Below are 23,094 nucleotides of genomic sequence, written 5' to 3' on the forward strand. Positions count from 1 at the left end.
CAACTGCAAATGGAATATATTTAGTTTCCAACAGCTCACCCTCATGTATCTTGTTAAGTTTCACACAATCATTTTTCCATCATAAAAAGTTCATGTGCTAAAATATTACTTATTGCAAAAAGTTTTACTGTAGAGCTAAAAAAAACAAGCACGCCATCCTGTCTGAAATCCTTTGTTTGAAAGGTGGTATTTCACAAAGTTATGTTACCAGGATAATGTTAATAATACATCGGCATCTATATTAACAGGTTTATAAACGTCAATATACAATGTATCAGGGTTCTCTCTGCAGGTTGTTTGTACCAATATACTTTACAGAACATTCATTAACAATTCAAGCTAACAAATATTGATGCAATGCTGGATTTGTTAGGGTGAGAAAGTTAATTATACATTTATGTCTAAAATCCAGAGATAAGCCATAATAAGTAGTAGGAGGATGAGTTGAATATTGGAAAGCAACAAATATTGTATACAAACAGTCAAATCAGTTAATGGCAATGGCCCCTTCCTAATTCGCAAACCAAGCCTGAAGAAGGAGCTGTTGTATCAACAAAGCTTAAAACATCTATGGAATTACTATTACCCAATACCATTTTATACACCTTTGTTGTTTCCTAAACAACACATTGATCCTGCACTTGTTCTACAGAGTAAAGGTGGACACATAGATTGAGCAATTAGCCTGATGTTTACCTGTGTGTGACCCCCAAACTAACCCGACAATAATTTTATCAAATCCAACCAGAATGTTATGTTGGTATATATGAGGAAGGCGACAGATACTGGACTATGTGAGAACCAATCTTCTGGCATTCCCTACCAGGTCTCAGAGAAGCAGGGAGAGATCCTGGCTGCTTGGCCCATGTCCCAAACGTCCGGTTATTGTCCTGTTTGATCGCTTACATGTGAGATCAAATTGGTAGCGATCCTGTTGGTTGATGTGCGAGTATCTAAACACAATACAAAGTTCCATCTATTATAGTACACAAGGATCCAATCTGCCTTACCTGCAGTGACTGGCTGAATCGCTTCAGGGGAGTCGCTCGGACTGGGGGAATAAGATTTGCTAGTGATGTGACCCTTGAAAGTGGTTTAACCCGTTTGGTACTTGGCTCCTATAAAGGAAGCAAAGATAACAATACATTACACATCACATATGAATAATATGTCCAGAGAAATACACAAGTAAGCGGATACAGTGAATACATATTTAGTCCATCATTAAAACCCAAGCAGATTATCACTTTGCCTCAACCAACTGAATATTGTACGCTCCTTCTCTCACTTGTGGCCCTTGGGTAATCCAGTAAATTAATGACACCAAATTGCATTTAGCATAGTGGTTGGCAGTGTTAAGTATTTCAGAGACGTCACTTGTGGACCTTGGGTAATCCAGCAGATTAATCCATGGTTGGCTGCTCAGTAACTGGAGCGGACACAAATGTTTAATCACAGATGTCCCAACAGCAGAGGCTGTGTGACTACCCCAGGTTGGTGGTTTGAGATAATAATCTGTAAATAAAGACATAAATGGAAAATGACTCCTAGTCAGGGTGGCAGCGAGTCCCCTCCACTTATCCAGAGCAGAGACTCCCAGCCCTTTCATCAAGTACCACTAATGGTTATGCGGATCTGTTACATTTTGCACAAGTGAATTAAGCGTAAGGGATGGACCAATTATTTTTTCTACAAGGGGCAGCAACTGAATAGTCACCTTCCACATACTACACAAACACATTTATATTACTTGTATTATTGCAGAAAAGACTATAAAATAGTGACTCTCGGCACATCTTAATAACAACTAATAAGCTAAATGCAGACGGCTGAACTACAAGGTGAAAGTCGCCTTACTTATGAGAGAACCGGCAGACAACAAAATCTGTTGCTATGTATAAAAATCATATGTATCCTCGTCTAGGTCTAAGCAATCTCCCCATGCACTGACTGAAGTATTATAGTGGACTAGGAATCAGGAAAACATGCTACTGTTATTTGCCAAACACAAACAAACGATTGTTTGATTTCTTTTGTATCCATCTGATAGGAAGTTCCTGGTATCTCGTCCCGTCTCCAGCCTTTGCTTAGACCCCACAAAAGAATGTACTTCCAGGACTCGGTAACCTATTGTGTCCATCTGACGCACACTACATTTTATCTTCAAAGCAACATGAAGTTTGTTCCTCTATTTCCTCTCCCAAAGACTTCCCCTGGGCTAGTCCTGCCAATGCACCAGCACTGCTTGGCACATCATGTGCCAGACACATCAGACTCCTCTCCTCCTCTTGGCAATTAACATGTTGTAGCTGCAAATTATGATGTACTCTACAAAGATAATCTGCTAGTCGTCAATTATTGTCTTGGCTCTTACAAGGTCTATGGGGACCAGAGGAGACAGGGATGATACAGGAGACAACGCTGCATATATCCTGGCTCGTCTCTTCCTTCCCCTACGTTCTGGATAGGGCCCATGATTGAAGAGGAGGGGGAGATGTGGTTACGATAAAAGTACATTCACATAAATGACAGTATGTTCATATAATACTTGACCCTTACAGTACTTTACAAACGGTTATGCAGACTGTGTTCAGGATATAAAATACATATTATTCAGGGCTAGACTGAACACAGCAGAATCTCTTGACAGTTATAACGGGGGAAGACTCAATAGAGACTCAAGCAAAAATAACTTTCCCTAAGGTATTCTACGGAGCCTTTCCAGTGTCACCAATTATCAAATATTCGCTAGGGGTTTGCAGAATTCTATAGATCACATAACCTAATCTCTATCTTTGTCTTCATTCTAAAATACTGTATTGTCATTGTACAAATATAGTAAATATTAAATAGGAAAAACTATAGACGAGTTTACATTTGTATTTTCAAAATCCACACCCTTCACACACATACGACTAATTAAGAATAGATTATCGGCGCACATAGTTTGTATTATGTATAAATCATTGATTATGCCACCTTCAATAAAAAAGACCTAACAAATTGGGATAGGTTAAACAGAATAGTGGCAATAATAAAATTTAAAAAAAAAAAAAAAAAGTTATACAGCATTAGCTGTGTCACAGTCATTGATGGCTCAATAATTACTCATCACAAATTTTTAATCACTCCTTCCAACCATTGTAAGTCATTTCAAGGACAGCCGTAAATTAACTCTCCACTTCATCAGAAAGTAAATACTAAATCAAACTATTGTGCTATTTTATCTCCATAATTATAATACTGCTCTGCTTCTCTTGTTAACGTAATTTTTAGATTTTTTTCCTATGAAGGACAGAAGAATAACATTTAACCACCACAGGAAAAAGTTGTTAGGATGAATTTTCAGGAAACAGATTTCTGAAGCTCTTGGCAAAGGGTATAAACAGGGAGCTTTTAACGCAGACTTTGTGCCATGTTTTAAAGATTTTCCCAGCAAGTCTCAAACATCAGTATTCTAATTATTAGCTGCATTTAGATGAACATTCTGTTAGTCCCTTACAAAGTGGCTGGCTGTACGCTGTCACACTAAAGATATGTTATGGCAGCGGATTGGATTGTCTTGGATGTTGTTGGTTTGATAGACTGTTTACAAATAGGATGTCAAACTGAAGGCTTAGATTTACAAGGAAGCAAATTAGCTCAGCAAATAAATGAGATTAGGTACAAAGCAGCTGCTAATGTATTACAGACACCTGAACCTGTATCTCTAAGAAAAGCTGGGACAGTCTTTAAACAAGAGAATTTGTGGGGAGGAGATGTGCATACAAACAACATTAGTCCACTAAAGAAGACAAAGGACTACGCAAACTCTAATGCAGGTAATCACATCTGGAGAAGATTTACTTCTCAAAATACAAACATGTTAGGAAGGTGATGAAATACATTTAGGACAGAAGCCATTAATTTTCCATTCATACCAGCCTTGTGTATTACAATGTGGGATCTATTGATTTGTTGTGGACATTTGTAGCATATTTCTGGATTCTGGCAGTGATATTATTGGAATACAACTGATATTACATGAATATTCTTAAAACAAAGACCTGGACAAGGTCTGAAAGAAACATTTGGGCATAGAAAATGAGATTGCAGTTTTGTTTCCAGCTGAGCAGCAGATCTGTGAATGAGAAGAGGGATAGGAGTGGAAACATCTGTTTTGCTAGAGGTGATGTATAGATGCAGCAGATGGGTAAATAGCCATTATGTCTGACTACTTTACTAACCTAGTCCATCTGCACATCTACAAGGTTGGGGTGCAGGTTGCTGCTTTGACTCTCTTTCTGATAATCTATGTGGCCCCACATTGAATTACCCAGAAAATGCTAAAGATTTAAACTACAGATTGTGGCAGCTTGGAATGGAAAGTAAAAAAATGTGGTCTAGATATGGGAGGATATATAAATACTGCTAACAAAATCAAACACTTCCCTTTCCGGATCAAAGAATGCTGCTTATGCTACTATCATGAGTAAACAAAGCCAAACTTCCATGAGTTGGTAATTTGTTTATCTTTTAACATGTACTTTATCTGTCATCTAATCATTGAGTATTAAAGGCTAGTTCACAGGAGCAATTTTAATTGTGTAATGCAGTGCCACAAATTGCATCAGGACGGTTGCATAATCTGTAAGTCGCAGATGTGACGTTCTACAGAGTTGCAGATTGGACAAGTGGCGTCCATTCACATATAGCCACAAGCTGTGTGACAAAGCAACATCACTAAAGACATCAGAAGACCAGAAAAGAATGTAGCGTATGACAAATCACAGGTAACTGCATGTAACTTATCTATTTGTTGCACAATATTCCCTTGCTTGTTACTTCTATCTGGTCCCAAAACCAACAAAAACCTGTTCTTTCTGGTCATTAGAAAACAACATAATTACAATGTCCGAAATGTTGACATAGACCTTCAACCTTACTATGTAACCGATATGGAGGATCTTAGCAGTGTTTCTGAGCAGGATGAGTAAACTTGTCAAGTTTGAACATTCTAAAACTGCTCTTGATGATGATTTTTGTCCTATACAGCAAGTGAGTAGGTGTATTATATTAGTGGCTGGTGTCACTGTTTTTAATAGATCCAGGACATGCCTGTTAATTAATCCAAGTCTATGAGCATGTTAACCTTTATTAAAGTTGTTTTACCACATAGGAAACATTTTTTTCATAAGAGGCCACTTCCAAAGAATCTGCAGAGCCCAGAGAAAGCAGCTACCACAGGGAAGTTTCCTAGGTAGTAGTGCAGCTCTTATAGGCATAAATAAAAAGTCATAGCAACAGAATGGCAACACCCAGTGGCCAAATTATGAGGAAAATGTGTCAGAATTTTTGCCCGTTACTAATGAGTGATGGGAGTACAATGGCCAATCCTGTTGTACGGGGAGGCGGGGCCATTAAGCGCCACGCCCTTTCCACCGACACTGATGACAGGGAATGGGTTGTGATTGGACAGTGAGTGACAAGATCACCATGTAACCCACCATGCCTGTATAGTGCTTCTCATACACTGATAGTAGAGGGTAAACCATGATTTGATCAAACAACGCCCACATCCTTCTCATTGTTAGGGGAGCAGGAGTGAAGGTGAATGATGGCAGTGGAATATATTCTAAAACAGCCACAAGGTGAACCAGTATTTAATTATTTGTGGTGCCCATACTAGCCACCCCAATGGGTTAGGATGGCATTTTATGAGCGCCTCAGACAGTGACCGGTACAGAAACTGCCCTGTAGAGTACCCCTCATTTTACTCAGCAAGTAAAGCATTTTTTTTCCATTAATTTCCATTCAATATCTGTAACATCCAAAAATATAGGAACAGACATCTAAGTTTTCTGCTGTAAACATGTCCCTAACCATAATGCACATTTACACACCATACACAAGTATATATAAAACAAATTGGGTAAGACCAGACTGAATTCCTGCACTCAGAGTTAAATCATTGTGTTGAATTCTATGTTACAAGGATCTTAGCATTTGATTCAGAGTTCCTAATGGGTTTTAAGAAAGGAAATATTCCTGGCTGTCAGGTCATGTTAAATCGTCTTCTCATAGTATTGATTAGCGTTCTATTCAATTTCACTGCACAAGACCACCCACAGACCGCTAATTAGCACACAAGGCTGGAGAGCACACTTCACTGAAAGTCAAGTTTGATTTGGCTTCCTAAAGAGAGAGGAGCTGCATTCACACTCCTTCCCATTGTGCTGGGAACACAAGAGCCAGTGACCTGGATAACATTAACCAGGGAGTCACTATCTCGGCCAGGTGCGATACAATAGTCCAGCCTTTTACTTTGTCTGTTATGCTTCACCAGCTGCCAGGACAACAACATGAGTCTTGCTTTACCACCGTGGACAAGAAGCTCATCTGTTTCTAGAGGAATTCTTTCAAGGTAACACTATAACGGAATATTACAATAAATATCATGGTCCTTCCTGCAAAACAAACCAATGGTACATACTTTGTGCAAAAGTTATTGCACTATGAAAGCAATTACTGTATTTTATCATTAACTATAACAATTAGCGCTGCGGATACCTATACAAGTGGAATAAGGATAATTAATACAAACGTACAGAAATTAGTAGCTGTGTGTAGAATGACTTCTGCCTATATGATGTACTTAAAACATAAAAAATAAAGTAAAAATACAAAGATAAAATATATTTACAAATGTAGATATTCATCTAGTGATTGATCTGTAAATACAAAATGGAAAAATATAAATACACATAATGAATGCTTTGCTAAGACCACGTTAAATCACATTTCAGTCCAGATCATACTGCAAGATTACAGCACTCCCTAAAGGAAAAGCATGTTGTGACTTCAATCATTTATTTCCCTCCCAACCAGCTAACAGCCCTGTTTGAACTACAGTAAATTACTGAACACTTTTAAAACACTTTTTGTATTAAATACATCTTGAAAATCCACACAGTCCCAGAGGTAGGAAAGTGTGAGCTTTGAAGTGGGTTAAAACGGTTTTTGAGTCAGCGTCTGCTTTGGAGAAGATGGGCTCGATCCCGCTAGCCTGGGGCAGCAATTTTAGACTCTGGTGGAGGCAGTGATTAACTGTGCAGATATTTATGTAGAGACAATACAGCATGAAACACACATAATGCATCCATAGGGGAAATGACTGAAGTTTTCTGCTTTAGACATTATGAGAGATTGATGGACCTCTCAGTCAGGGGTGGACAAAATAATGTATGATTTAACAGCCAGGCAAATCAATAATCTATAGAGGTGAAGCACTCGCTCATAGATATTGAAGCTGTCATTGTGGCAATTTGGTAGTGTTAGATTGAGTTGCTGCATTAGGGGGCCCAAAATGATATGATTGATCTACCCAATGAAAGTGTGCAGTTGGGACAAGATTAAAAAAAACGGGAACATTGTCAGAGACAAAGATGCAAAACATGCTGCCATCTCTGGATATATGCTGAAATATCTCTAGTGATATTGGGCAACTGGCCTGATATCATAGCATGTGTTGTCCCAAAACGACCCTGTGCCCAAACCATGATCTAAAACAATCAGATCATCATCTGAACCTATTGGTAAATGCTGTCGGCAGATGACTGCTATTGGCCTGAGTGGATGGCCATCTTCCCACTGCATTAGCACTCTGTGTCACCAGAAGAGACTGGCTACTCGGTCCGAGCACCAAACTGCTATATCTTTGCCAATTTGGCAAATTAGGCGTGTGGCCAGATTGGACTGATAGTGTCACTAAGTGTTTGAGCAAGCAGCAGGATTGTAACGTGTGGGCGGCAAAATATTTCAAAAGTTATCGGTAGAGGAAAAGTAAGAGGAAGGATCGTGAAAGTGAACATCAAGCGCAGAAGAGTTTCTTTAAATTTTATACACGACTGCATAAGGGCACAAGTGCTGTAACCAACAACAGCCAATCAGATACTGCCTTTTTTTGCCTACACTAGATGCTTGTAAAACACCTAGTCCGATGATGTGAAAAGATCAATGTCTGACTTGCCAACACCAACGTACGTGGCCACAACGACCATCACTGGTCCTGTTAATGCCGTTGGGGAGACAGGCTACCAGTCATCATCATCCAACTGCATTTACAAACATGCTGGATAGTGATCCGATGAGTCAACCGTCCAATACTGGCTGCAATACTGCAATGTGTGGTCAACATGATATTGAAATGGTTGCCATGGGTTACAGCACATGATTTGCTTTTAGCACCCTATTAAATAAACCCCATTGTGTGCACCATGATAGCCAAGGATCATGGGGAAAAAAGTACAAAAGCTGGATGCTGAAATCCGCCAGTGAATTCTGTAGAGGAGGACTGGCTTGTGGCTTTTCTGTACTATGCAATATCTATGGAGCTACATATAGTTTTCTATCCTCAAACACATTTGACTGGAATTTGAACTTCCTGCAGTTAGTGCACAATGTCTAACATATATTACCAGTAATTTACTGCAAAACTATTACCCCAAATTCACAAAAGGGTCAAAGAAGTCAAACGGAACATTATTATTCTCAGATGATGTATCTCGCCGGCATATATTCGTTTTCATTTAACCTACAAGTTATCGAACGCATTCAGCAGTATAGAGGTAAGTCAACATTTTCTATGGCTCCCTGCCAAAGGCTCTCACTTTATTAGTCTGCTACTAGCAAAACTGACCCCAAATCTACAGGATTCTAGAGCGTAGCCTTACATCTTGACAGTAATCCAAAACCACAAGAAAATGTACAGCAGATCCATCAAATGAAATTGGGAATTCTGAAACATATTCTGGTTATATAGAAATAAAGATCTAAGAACGTATTAGTGATTATTCAAAAATAAAGATGTTTTTTTTGAATCGGAGCCGCAATGTATAACGTAGAAACAATGAGCTTCCAGTTAGGATATCCCTATTTAATTTGTCACACATCATTCTGTAACAACTTATCTTGTGTAAATTTGGAACACTATGAATTAATCTTTGGACTTTGGCTGATAAAACATGTTTCCAAGTAAAATGTGAAGTCTGCTTTTAAGTTTAGAAACAAGAACCAGTGTGTGATTGAGAAGGAGGTGAGATGAGGGGCTATACCTACAAACACGGCGGACGCTAGCATGCAAGCTCTTGAGACATCCATATACCTTGTATGGTAGCTCACCTGGTGCATTGAGGCAAAGGCTCTGTGCTCTATAATATAAAGGAAAAGGACTTTGCTCACTCGACCGGAGCAAAACACAGAATATATGTGCAGCACAGACAGCTGTCATTCACCATTCCGATTCTTGCTGATTGAGCACTACCAAGAGGATTTCCTATTGGCTAAGTCACCAAAAAGACCATTTAATAACATAGAGAACCAGGGCTGGTTTTAGTATCCTGGCACTATACAAATGTTAATAATTAAATAAATGACTCTGTAGCATATGTTCTATACTTGATGGTACTGTGTATATTTAAAACAAGAAAAAACACCCTTTTCATGTGACCTCCTATAAAAAAGCCTTATTGTGCTCCTTCATACCTAAGCACCAGTAGTATGGGACAATTTCAATCTAATAAACAATTAGAGAGAAGAATATACACACTTTGTCATTCCTAAATGCTCATTGGGGTCTTAAAGCACCAAACATATTGTCTGAGCCAGTGAATTGGAAGCAGAAACTTTTGTATCTTGTATTTTCTATCCTCTCTTCAAAGTTGTGGCCGTCAGTATCACACTTTGTAATCTAGTTTCCAGAAACATGAGAAGGAGTCTTTAGTTACACCTACAACGCTTTCACACCTACCATTAGGCCACAATTTGTGTGATAGAAATGTGCTTAGTAGCTATGCATGCCTTCAGAAAGGTATTTGAAGTCAAACATTCCTGTCCTTTAGCTCCTCTATCATTCTGTCTCTCACAGCCAGGAGTACGGTAGGGAGAGGAGATTACTGCCTCAGGCACAAGAAGACCGGGGTGTGTAGGTCTGACAATGAACAATTTTTCTCCTGATTGAGAGGAACAAGGGAATTGTAATAGTCAGCATTGGTTCATTATGTGACTGTCAGAAGCAGGGCACACTCTGCTTTCCCATTGTTTCTTATATTGATTTGTGGCCATTGAAACACATAGGATACATTTGGGCAGTGGCGGACCTACCATTGGTGCAGCAGGTGCTGTACATCGGGGCCCATGGAGATAATGGGCCCGTTGCATGGTCGGGGGTCCCGGTTCCCTCCTTCCTACACCGGGGCCCACAGCTCATTAGTTACGCCTCTGTATTTAGGGTTGTATGGCATTGCAATGTATAATTATGTGCATGATCATGTATGTGTGGGGTAGATAGGTAGACCTGCAACCCTGAACACTTTATTTTGTGGCACTGTCCACTGAGAGCAACATGCAAGTGGCAAGGAAGGACTAAATTAGTATGGTGTTAGACAACGGAGGAATAACTGCCTACAGCATAAACTATATAGTTTGTGCTGTGTATGGTCAATATACTGTATATATTTCACAAGAGTAAGTCAACCAAGCTTGTACTTACTGCAGTGCCGAAGTGAATATTTAGCAGGCATGCTGTGGTACAAGGGATATACTTGTCACACCATGCATTACAAAGTGCAGACTAAACTGTCAGTCATGCACACTCCAATATCCAGCACATGCATACATCCCCATTACAGCCATATACAGTTACATGACCAGCATACTATTATTATTTATTTATTTATAAGGCGCCACAAGGTTTCCGCAGCGCCGAACACAGTACAAACAATGGACAGTACAGGGAATAACAGTACAGAACAATAAACGAGTAATACCAAGACTTCAGAGACTCAAGGCAAAGCAAATATAATGGAGTTGGAGCAGAAGAGAAGGTAGAGAGACAGGAGGGAGAAGGGCCCTGCTCATAAGAGCTTACATCCTAAAGGGAGGGGAGCATAACCGCTCATGCACCTGACATACAGCCTCATTAAGTCACCTTATAAATCCTTCTTGTCACCATAAATAAGCTTCATCATAGCCTCATAATGCCATCATAAAAACCCATAGTGCCAGCACACACTGTGCCCAAAAGTAGTTACCGCAGGCCCAGGACCGTGATGCTGCTCCTGTGACTCTTATCCTCAGGGTCCAATAGGATTAAAGGTACACTCTGTAGTGATCTGCAGCCAATCAAAGTGCCCCTTAATGTATGAAACACACACACCGAGGTCAGGGATTGGAGAAACATAAAGGAAGAGGTCACTGCGCTAAGAGACTTAAAGTCTAAATCCACATATAACACCACAATCATCCGCCATCTTTTCCTATCATATCCATATGATCTAGCGTGTATTTGCTATTTGTGATCTGGTCATTAAGCCCAAATGCTGAACTACCATATTTCTGCAGTCTGGGCTCCTTAATAACCAGATTCCCATATGCGAGGAACCTTACCGGGAAGAAGCACCAAAATATCCTTAGCAATACAATATGAAAGATAATTACCTGAGCTATCCCAGCAGGATTATATAGCCGTCTTCAAACACTATGCCACTGAAACAAGATAGAATGCGGGATACCTACGCATCTAATTTTACACAAAAATATAATCTCCATGTTCCAGACATTATTATTATATACACTGCACCAGTCTAGTGATTTTCATGTAGTGAAGTTGACCCAAGAAACACATGGAACTGGCTCCATCATCGGCTAACCATTAATTAATAGTTTTAATTAAGATCCTTCTCAATAGATTCCTACATACAGAGTGAAGGAAAGATTGATCCCAGCAAGATCACTCATTTACCACAATACAGTGAAAAACAGTTTAGAATAAATGTTTTTTTAAACATCAAAATTGTGATATCTGACACAAACATAAGAAAAACAAGAAACAACATCATACACTTCCTATTAAACAAGGACCCAGTAATCCTAACAAATGCAACAGAGGACTGGAATCATGTAATGAGTGCAGCACTTTAAATATGAATGAAAAGGGTGTGTTCTATACAATAATCCTATTTTATCATTGTTTTATTAACTACACAGACAGTGGCTGGGCTCCCAAAGGAAATCTGTGGTCCCCAGCAATGACACGGTTTGTTTAAATCCAATTATCATGGTTGAGATGACTGTTTGTACTTTATGGTGGCCACCAGTCATTTGAAGAGAGGTTAAAGGGTTCATTTCGGGAGGGCTGGCTGTTTACCAGCTGGATAGGCAGTTCCACTGTATTTTACTGGTTCAAAAGCCACTCTGATCATCCGTAACCAGAAAGTAATTAGCAGAAAGTTGTTTGAAGTCCCATGTGAAATGATGAGGTTGCTCTAAATCAATCTGACAACTGACACTTTGTCTTTAATGGCAACATAGAGCAGAGAGCAAATAATCTGCATCTAAACCTCAATGTTTATCTATAACAGTCTACCATAAAGAGGGAAACCTTCATCAATCAAACCCCCATAACATGCACTTTATCTCCCTGGTTATTCAGCTCTGCGGTTGGCCCTATTGAAATACAAGAAACCAACTAAATTTTATAGAGCTCTACTAATTGCAACAAGGTTACAGCTTTCATCAAATGTATTCAGGGAACAGTCTACCGGTTTCCATATAACTTTGCCCACTGGCGGCACTGCTCCAGCCTCCTATTACGTTAACAAAGGGAATTCTGATTATAAATACGGGTCTCATAGAGTACATATGATTATGTCAACGCAGGGTTGTGACAATGTGCAAATGTCATCATCCTATTTGACTAGAACACATGTATGATAATTATGACTAAAAAAAACCTTGAGCTGACAGCTTGTGCTGCATTCAACTTAACATTAATACTGATACAAGGGAGGTGTTGTCTAACACTTGCACACTACTGTTATCCAAGTAACACTGCAGGTAGTACTTATAACTCAATTATAACTCTATTAATAGCTCAGAGAGTGGCAGAAAATACTGAACGTGACCTTTCCGTACTATTCTGTGAAATATGTTGAATGATATGTCCTGTGTGGAGATAAAATGCTTGATCAACTCTTCTTTCGCTTTGCGGTGGATGCAAGGAAGGAAAAGGCCTTGAAAAACATGCAGTATCTCTCGTTCTGTACACTGGTCTTGCTCATTCCACTACGTCATCCTTGTATTTGAGAAATACTGCAGACAAGGTCATAAACGAAGTCACAGATTTGTACTGAGCAGATCTAAAGCTGGGTACACACTACAGGGTTTTTGTCCAATAATCGGCTCAACCAGCCGACATACGACCGCTCGTTCAAAAGTCGGGTCAGTGTGTGTAGTGACACGATGGTCGAAAGTCTGCCCAAATGGACGATTGTCGCCTCATTTGGTTGGTCCTACCGTTAAATATCTTCGTTCCAATCTCGTTTCCGTTGTGTAGTGTGTATAAACTTCCGACCGATGTTGCTTCGGTATGTCCGAAATTGCAATCATTGCTCACGACAACATGGCTGTAAAAAGTCGCTAAAGGGACGTCCGCTCTTCCCTTTATCTTCTAAAACATGGCTAGTGTGTATGCAGTCCATGGACCGAGCGATTGGACCATCGATCGCATGTAAAAATCGATCGGCATAAAAAGTTGGTGGAAAATTCTGTAGTGTGTACCCAGCTTTAGAGTAGACCTGTCAACCATGCACAGTATAGGTAGCCCCCTTGTGGGCTGAATCCAATTTCATTTGAATGGCACCTATCAATTCACCCGGCATCACTGATGATACAAAGATCCTCAGAGATGTCACTGGCTCATTCACAGTCTGCCAATTAATGATATATGTAAAGCCTGTGGGTATTAGTACAAATAAAACTCATTACCATATTTCTATCTCTGCATTCAGAAACTGACCATTTTTGCAATGATTATCAGCACTGCAATCTCCATACCTGCAATATTATGTGCTTTAAAGGGTCATTACTTTGATATATTACTTATTTTAATAACAATGTAGAGTTCTTCCTGTTGAGCAATCCCATGATTGAGAGATGTTATTTTCAAAGACTACTACTTGGTAAAATCAAACGACTAATCATTCATTTTATATTATAAATTTGCCAACTGAAAGCACTGTTCTAATGGAGTGCATATTTAATTTAATCTGGGCTGAATAAGCAGTATAAATAATTTATACAAAAGTAAATATAGTAAGTCAATAGGGCAACCTGAGACAGATGTCTCGGGCAGTTAATTGGTGGTTAAAAAATAATAATTGCCTTGAAAGTACAGGCAGCTCATATGGTTATGTCTGTATAATGATTGAAGAGGGTTCTATGTCAGTGTCCGTAGAATGGCTAGGAGTACCCCTGGGGATATCGTCAGATGTACAGTGTACCTTTTAGCTGAATGTTGCAAAATAATACTTAATTAATCCCATTAATGCTAACTTACTGCTGTTTTTGCTGAGTGTGCCCTAATGAATGAAATACGTATTTTAGGGATTGCTCTACTCACCCCACTTTTTGCATAATATTGGAGGGGGCAGAATAGAGTGGGAATATTAATTATCCGGCCAATAAATAGTCAAACAAGATGGTTGCATGGGTACCACTATCTGGACATATTAGGAAAAAGTAGGAAAAAAATATATGTAACACAGCGATATGTTAAAAGAAATGGTAATCATTTAGTGGAATCCATAGGCAAATCGAGGGGGGGGGGGTACCTAGTGCCTGTAAACCCCCCTCCAAGCCTGAGGCGCTGTATAATTGGGATAGCTGGACTCTGCCCCCGACTCACACAGCGCTACTTGAAAAGGGAGAGCTGCGTGCACCTAACAGTACTGCACAAAGTATTGCCCATGTATATTATAGAGATAGGATGCGTTCGAGAGCATCCAAGCACTGTCTAAAATTATAGCTACGCCCCCATGCATGCTGGTCACGCCCACTGGTGGTGTGGTGTGGAAACCCACTCTACAAATCCTGCGTTTGCCCCTGGAATCCTAGGGATAAGCAAAACAACCTGCACATTTTTCTGCTCAGCACTTTAATATGGCTGTGTGATTGTGGTTTCTTATTGATCTACGGGGGCGAATAAGATAAGTGACCCCCCCCCCCCAGCCTTAGGCAACACAAACTCACCCTGCCGCAGGTGCAAGTGGCTATAAACCCAAAAAGTAAAAGCATGTTTTGATGCCAGTGGGAAAGAGGCCTTAAGGTCAGTCCCATAAGCATGTTTAGCAAGGATCCTGATTGTGGCTATTAGCAGACGACAGAAGATTGTGCATTAGACAGCAAGTTGCTACATGGAATCTCCCTGCCTCCCACCACAAGCTGCTTTGATAAACCCTGCTGCACTAGACCTGGAATTCTGCCGCTTTGGCTGTAAAATGTCGCTTCAAAGACCTGTTGATCCCATAGAAATTCTGGCAGCTGCTACATGTCTAGAGGTGCCTGAGAAAACAAAGTTCATTCTTTTTCAAGACCCGCTTATCTGGGAGAACCCTCCCTCTCCTTCGGAAACTGCACATACAATCAGCAGAGAAGCCAAATTCATAACAAGCCATTGTTAACAGCACAATGTACACTGAATGCAAACCTAATAACAATGTGTAAAACTACTTAAGACGCTAAACAAAAAAATAAGCCAAAAAAATAATAGATGGCAAGTTAGAGAGTGTGACCAATTTTATTAAGAGAATGTTCTACAATTTAAACAAGTGGAAATTAATTAGCTTTTTTCTGCAATCCTGAACCCACATTAACGAAGCTATCAGGACCATCTAGAATGTAATGGGTTTGAGAAAATATGTAACCGTCCCAACAAGCTTCTGCTGGTCATAAATACCAGAAACCTATATATCAGTAATAATGCTGTGCGATATATCACAACTATACACATGACATAAATATGTTCAGCCTGGACATGGGATGTTCTGCAGACCAGTAATGCAGGGCCTATGTCTGCTACACTGATATGAAGGCATCTGCACCCACTGAGCTATTACTGGGGGACACCAGATGCAAAGGAGATGAACTTGCAATCACAAAATAACACTTTATACAGAACAACTACATATTATGTTTAGGAAAGTTCTCCAAAAGGCACACCAGTATAATGCTATAATGAATACAGCAGTAAGCACAGTTCCTACATACTAGATGCATAGCTACATGCAGATAAAATGTTATTTCAAGGTTCCTGCTCTGCGAGAGCTCGTTGGGAATATTTATATCAGCGCAGAACCAAGTACAAGGCAGTGCCTGGCGGTGTCACCAGCACCAATCTGCAGAGAGCTCACATGAACCATCACTTTATACAAACCACTTGTGTTTATACAAGAGGTGTAAAGTGTCCACAATTCAGACTGCCATTCTTTTGAATAACGTTTTAAACAATATTCTGGTTTGACCTAATCTGAATCCTGATTTAATACAATTTTAATGTGAAAGACATATTTAATATTTAGGAGCTACAATTGCAAATACGATTTTATCATTAAATACAGTTTGCAAAAGAGGCTTCAGATTGAATTGGCGTTTGCAGAGTGTTTTTAATGCACTGTACAATTGCATATAAACCGCATTATGTTTGATGTGTATATTTGACATGCATGCAAGTGTGTTTACAAGTGTTTTCAATCGGCTTTATTTAAACATGTCTGTGACACAACACAAAGTTATCTTCTTCAAGCCAAACGCAAATGTGAACGCTTCTTAACTGCAACTCATTGCGTTTTTACATGACGCTGTGATGAATGCATGGTTTCATGTGTGTGGATCTGCATCTGACACACTGACAAAGAACAAAAGAAAATTACAGCAGAAATTAAACTGGTTTAGGTACTTGGGGTTCTAAGCACTAGTATAAGGTACATAAGGTATAAGGGCAAATTTTTCTCTATGTGGGAGTTGACGAAAAAAGGATTGTTGACATCTGAAGGATCAGTCAGGAGAGATGTGTTCAGACAGGTTTGTTTAAAAATGTTCTATTTTGTAGACTTGCAGGATTGACATTGTACTGGTGTCTATTACCCTCCCCACTAACACACAGCACTTGCTTAACACATTACTGACTGGGTTTACAGCCTGAAAGCACCTGTAATCTTAGATCAACCTTTCACATTTAATTAAGACAAAACATCAGCTACAAAAAAGGAATGTAAAACAAGTGTTGCATTAAAAATAAAAAAAAAATCAATATAAATAAAAAATTCCAACTGGAAACAAGCTAGAAACCTCCCATGCACTATGCAGGCATTGGGAATATATATTATTAGAGAACCATATAGTTTCTTCATAACATTTTGTTTGGAAATTCTAGATCAGAAAATACTAAAGTCAACAACTTGCAGAGATGATTAAGATCTAAAGCCCAACAGCAGGTCAGGAACACAGAGCATATTGCAACATATAATAAAGATGCATTTAAACCTCTCATTCATTTCCCTTATCCACATAAACTCCAGGAGGGGACCAGAGATCACCCCACAGACACACTACAGAGCACTGGCCGCATTACCTCAATCCCTGTCGTGGTTGCAGCCTTCACCTCTAGCGTTAAATTGACCCTCTTGACGGTGAGGTAAAAGGGATAATCCTTCGCCACCATTGTGGCTTTGGGGCTGGTCGTGTCGGTGGTCACAGTGGATCCTGAGGGGGAGACTGTAACATGAAAGCCCAGCCTGACCTCCAGGGGAACGGTGGAGTCTGACAAATTCCAGCTGTGATGTGGAGGTGAGTGCATTACCCAGCCTGACTGCAGAGCTAGACTAAGGAGCACAGCTTATGGTGTCAGACACCGTACACCACTCTCATTACAGAGAGCCCTCCTCCTCCACTCACAAGGGGAGGAAGTGGGTGAGACACACCAGTGGAAAGCATCAGATTAGCACAGCCTGCATCACTAGCTACTAGCTGCAAACACAGCATTAGGCTCTTGGTTTGTCTTCTTACTGGAAATGTGCACTGAGTGCAGTCACCCACTGACTGATGGGGCTGATAACTCTATCTTCCTCTGTCAATACAGGGATTATTTCTCCACGACCGTACTAAAAAGTGTTATTGGGTGGTTTTTAGTTTTACTTTTGTTTACATTGTCCACGAAACTGCAGACAGGAGTTTCATTTCTTAGTGGATGGCAAATAGAATGACTGCAATATGCTGCAGTCATGTAGATTTGTGTTTATTCTGGAGTGCTGAGTGCAGCCTCCTATACAGTGTGTAAATTGTTATGGCAATATCAATTTATTCATTCACCACTGTTGACAATATGGTAAATTGACACACTTTGTATTGTCATTCAAACATATGCAAATATATACTGTTATCCTGTTTAATGGAGTGCATTACATACTTTTATTGTCAATGCTTGATCATGCTGTATGATGGTGTGTCAGTGGCAATCATTTTAATAGCAATTTCTAATCAGCCTAATAATTAGCCTAATCACATTTTTTGCCCTAATAGCAATTTGTAATCAGCCTAATAATTAGCCTAATCACATTTTTTGCCCTACATGTACACACAGATATTTCTCAAGCTAGGTACACACAACAGAAAAATTATCCCAATGTGATATCATTAACAATTTCTTTAACAACCCAAAGTCCCGATCAGCATGCCGATACATGTGTACACACTTACACGATTTACCTACAGATCTGTGATCTTCATATGTCATAACTATCGGCTGAAAAGATTCTGACTCTGTAAACTCTATGGAGATCTGCCTACACTGCTGGGCGTGAGTGTATACACACTGCAGCCCGACATCGTTCCATTGTTTATAGAGTGTTTAAATGAAACGATACAATGTGCTTTGGTACAATAAAACAAGATCGTGGGAGCGTACAAACTAATGCGATATCAGCCCGAACAGTCGTTTATCGTGTGATTGGCCCGATAATCGGGTGAAAAACCTATAATGTGTACCTAGCTTAAGTCATGTTAATGAGATAAGGGATTGGACATGGAATGGGGGTTTGACGGACATTGTGTCCATTAAACAATGTCACAGATCCACAATAATCCCTCTGTCTGATTGATACAACTGGAAATAAAATCTGAGCCCTCTATCTTGGAAAAGCTACAGGAGTTTTTGTCAATGGCGAAACTTATTAACATGATTACAAAGGCTACATGCCTAGCTTTAGATTTTAAGCTCTATAGGGCAAGGATCTCGAGCATCAGATTCTCCCTGGTGGATTTGTTGTACCCAATATGCATTTTCTTTCTAATAGTGTAAATGATTGTGCACCGTGTGACATGATGCCAACCTACATACACAAACTTCATACGCAAGCTTCCCTATCTCCCAATAGAAACAGACTGCAGGAAAATAAAGAGTGGGATAAATGTTTGCTGAATAGAGATACGTAAATATAGCATAGGCAAACCAAGGGGGGTTTCCTAGTGCCTGGAAACCCCCCTCAAAGCCTGGGGCACTGTATAATTGAGGTGGCTGGACCCTACCCCCCATTTCACACAGCTCTGTTTGAAAAGGGAGTGCTGTGTGCACCTAACAGTAGTGCACGCAGCATTGCCCATGTATATTATGGGGATAGGAAGAGTTGGAGAGCAGCCAAGCGCTGTCTAATATTATTGCCATGCCCCCATGCATGCTGGTCATGCCCACTGGCGGCGTGGTGCGGAAAACCCCCCTCTACAAATGCTGCGTTTGCCCCTGTATAGGTACTAGTCTACTGAAAGCAGGTTGCATTCTTTTAATACATTGCTTTCTAGTTTTATTGTGACCAGCAGCAGATAGTCATTTTCTCCATAGTGTATATGTATTCAGGTCCACTCCATGCCACAACTTAAATGTAGATTGAAGTGGGATGCTTAATAGGAACCTATCTACATCCAATTTAGGCTCCCTTAACTTGAACAACTTATCTTAAATATTTCCTTTCTGACATCCTTCCAAATCTTCTCCACATACATTTGTGAATGCTATCAACAGCCTCTTTATTTAAAACAATTAGCATTGTAGGTTTAGTGGTCATATAATAGATACCACCCACCTATGTAATACATTATTATTATCATTTATTTAGAAGGCGCCACAAAACTTGCAGGGCGCTGTATATAGTGGATTAGAACACACAACAACATGACAAAATAACATAAGTGAAAAAAGTATCAAAATGAAATAAACACAAACAAGACATTTACATAATAACATTAAAACCTGAAAAATGACATAATTATGTAAGGAAAACATTAGGAGAAAGGGCTCTGCCCGTGAGAGCTTACATTCTAAAGGGCATGGGTGGACACAAGGTGGACCTGGTAGGGGATGTGGAAGCAGGAGAGTTAGGGGAGAGCTGCCCATCTAAAGCATTACATAGTTGTCAAGGTTTACGCACTGGGATATTCATATCGCTTTTCTTATTTAAATGTCAAATATCTCTTGTTCAGGGAATTCATAGAAATAAATGTCAGCTGTACAACATGCTCTATATGATCTATGTAGAACATGAATATATATCACAGGCTGCAGATGATAAGAAATAGGGGCCTGATTCATTAAGGGTCTTAACTTGCGAAACTTCTTATTTCAGTCTCCTGGACAAAACCATGTTACAATGCAAGGGGTGCAAATTAGTATTCTGTTTTGCACATAAGTTAAATACTGACTGTTTTTTTCTTGTAGCACACGAATACTTGATAGCTTATTTGTACATTGAAATTTAAAGTTGATATTTGTGTGCTACATGAAAAAACAGTCAGTATTTAACTTATGTGCAAAACAAAATACTAATTTGCACCCCTTGCATTGTAACATGGTTTTGTCCAGGAGACTGAAATATGAAGTTTCTCAAATTAAGATCCTTAATGAATCAAGCCCTAGATTCCAATACATTGGGAGCAGAAGAGGGTGAGTATCAGGAGACTAGCATTTGTACCGGAAGAGGGATGCCATTGATTAACTAGCTGATAAAAAGGTCTTATGTCTTATAACAAGAGCCATAATTACAGTAAATAAATATATCTCTGCTTATAACTTGTACAAATTGGTCTATGTGCAAGTTTTTTCACACATGGAGGAAAGGCAGGCCATTGTGTCTGTAAGTCATGCTTAGGCCTATTAGAATATTTTTCCCATTCATTTAAAGCCAGCTATTTACATATATTGTAAATAAACCTTTAAATTGCTATAGTAAGGCAAAAGTCAACAAGTCATTTGCAAGTGTAATTATCGTCACTGTACTGAAGTGTTACTTAAATCTGTAGCACAGTACAAATTGGCACACCAGCCTGTGATGAGCAAACAGAGTAGCAATTAGTGGAACAAAGGTCAGCAATTCCCTGATCCCTGATCCCACTACAAAATGTAAATAACTCTACTTTCAAAAAATGCCATCCCATGCCTTACATTACCCAAAAGGTCCTGGCGGCCATTGTATGGTTATATGACATTGCCTAATGTATATTATATGGTTAATGGCTAAGAGAGGTGATTATCAAGAATACATGGTAACAGGGATTAAAATTGCTATGAGGGAGGCATTAACATTTGGCTGTTAATATACAGCTGCATGACTCCCTCAGGAGAGTCCTGCAGAAACTGGAGGTAGGCCAGGCCATTCATAATGTCATTGATGCAAGCACTCCTTGCATGGCTGGATAGCCATTCATCATCATCATCATTTATTTATATAGCGCCACTAATTTCGCAGCGGTGTACAGAGAACTCATTCACATCAGTCCCTGCCCCACTGGGGCTTACAGTCTAAATTCCCTAACACACTCACAGACAGACAGACAGACAGATTAGGGCCAATTTGTTAGCAGCCAATTAACCTACCAGTATGTTTTTAGAGTGTGGGAGGAAACCGGAGCACCCGGAGGAAAGCCACGCAAACACGGAGAGAACATACAAACTCCTCACAGATAAGGCCATCGTCGGGAATTGAACTCATGACCCCAGTGCTGTAAGGCAGAAGTGCTTACCACTATGCCATCCTGCTGCCCATAGATATTGCCATCACTAGTGAGGAAGATTAATCATTTTTAACTTTAGTGGTCCTTTGATAGCCTACTGAAACTAAAATACAAGCAGTCTTAAATAAAAAAGCTATTAGTAACATAAACGTTGCCGAAACGGTGTCTTTGCAGACCACTTACTCGGCCCCCCTACTGAATGATCAGGTCTGTTAATTTGTTCAGAGGGAAAGCACATTGCTAACGTACTCTGACAAATACAGTTACTGTAGCCCCATCAGTATTATTATAAGTGGTACAGAGCAAGAACTTCCTGCTTTGACAATTGCCAAAACAGCAGAAGACAATTGGATGTACCTGGAAATGGCAACACCAAGGGGTATATTTACTAAACTGCGGGTTTGAAAATGTGGAGATGTTGCCTATAGCAACCAATCAGATTCTAGCTGTCATTCTGTAGAATGTACTAAATAAATAACTAGAATCTGATTGGTTGCTATAGGCAACATCTCCACTTTTTCAAACCCACAGTTTAGTAAGTATACCCCCAAGTGTGTTGGAAACTCTTGATGCAGAAGGATCTTTACCGAGGTGGTAGATAGTGCACACTTTAGCATAAGCAAAATTGATTTTAAATGTTAAATAAACAAGTGGTTAAACTTAAAAACATAAACAAACTCAAAATGATTAAAAAAAATACACGTGAACACATTCTTTAATGCCTTATAAAAGTTATATAAGGGTGATAACCTATATACATTCTGCTATCTCAGGCTTTATTGCTTAGGATTTGCATACTTCTGTAGCCTTTACTTTCTAAGAGCAAATTTATTTACTTAACCATTAAGTAGCATTGGGCTAAGCGGTATCTAACTACTAACCTATAATTATGATGTGTAAACAGAGCAGTTATAATACATAAACATCATGAGGTTGTTGGAGAGATTTTACCCTGGCACGTACAATAGGAGGAAAATCCTTTCAGTTATGAAAGCAATGAAAATTCCAACGAAGAGTACAGACTTTAAAGCAAAATGAATTTTGCCCCGGGGGAGAGTAGTGGAAAGCACAGGTTCACATATAAAGCTTCACTTTTTCTTTACAACTTGTCAGCCAAGACGTTTAACTTTGCTCTAGGCCATAATAAAGAACCTGCGATTTAGCTGAAACATTTTCAGATGTGATTAAAACTCCAGGTCAGAAAACGGTTGGCGTTTAGAT

General features: G+C 39.5%; 1 protein-coding gene and 1 long non-coding RNA gene across 5 annotated transcripts in view; one reads left to right on the forward strand and one right to left on the reverse strand.

Moving 5' to 3' along the window:
* Positions 1-23,094, reverse strand: part of ARHGEF3 (Rho guanine nucleotide exchange factor 3) — a 241,651-nt gene that overhangs the window by 16,926 nt on the left and 201,631 nt on the right. For 2 of the 4 annotated variants that reach the window (XR_012678582.1, XM_075183261.1), the window contains exons 1-2: positions 17,447-17,745; positions 1,011-1,118 (exon numbers count right to left, since the gene is read on the reverse strand). Coding sequence is in view for 3 of the 4 variants with exons in the window: in XM_075183261.1 (XP_075039362.1) it covers positions 1,011-1,118; positions 17,447-17,671 (333 nt within the window). In the remaining variant the exon portion in view is untranslated. Of the gene's footprint in view, positions 1-1,010; positions 1,119-17,446; positions 17,746-23,094 lie in introns of those variants that run through there. The other 2 variants (XM_075183262.1, XM_075183263.1) reach the window with 1 other exon arrangement.
* Positions 17,580-23,094, forward strand: part of LOC142099624 (uncharacterized) — a 49,394-nt gene continuing 43,879 nt past the window's right edge. The window contains exon 1 of the long non-coding RNA XR_012678584.1: positions 17,580-17,661. This is a non-coding gene — a long non-coding RNA (uncharacterized LOC142099624). The remainder of the gene's footprint in view (positions 17,662-23,094) is intronic.

The sequence above is a fragment of the Mixophyes fleayi genome, chromosome 8 (assembly GCF_038048845.1).
Source record: "Mixophyes fleayi isolate aMixFle1 chromosome 8, aMixFle1.hap1, whole genome shotgun sequence".
NCBI lineage: Eukaryota > Metazoa > Chordata > Amphibia > Anura > Limnodynastidae > Mixophyes > Mixophyes fleayi.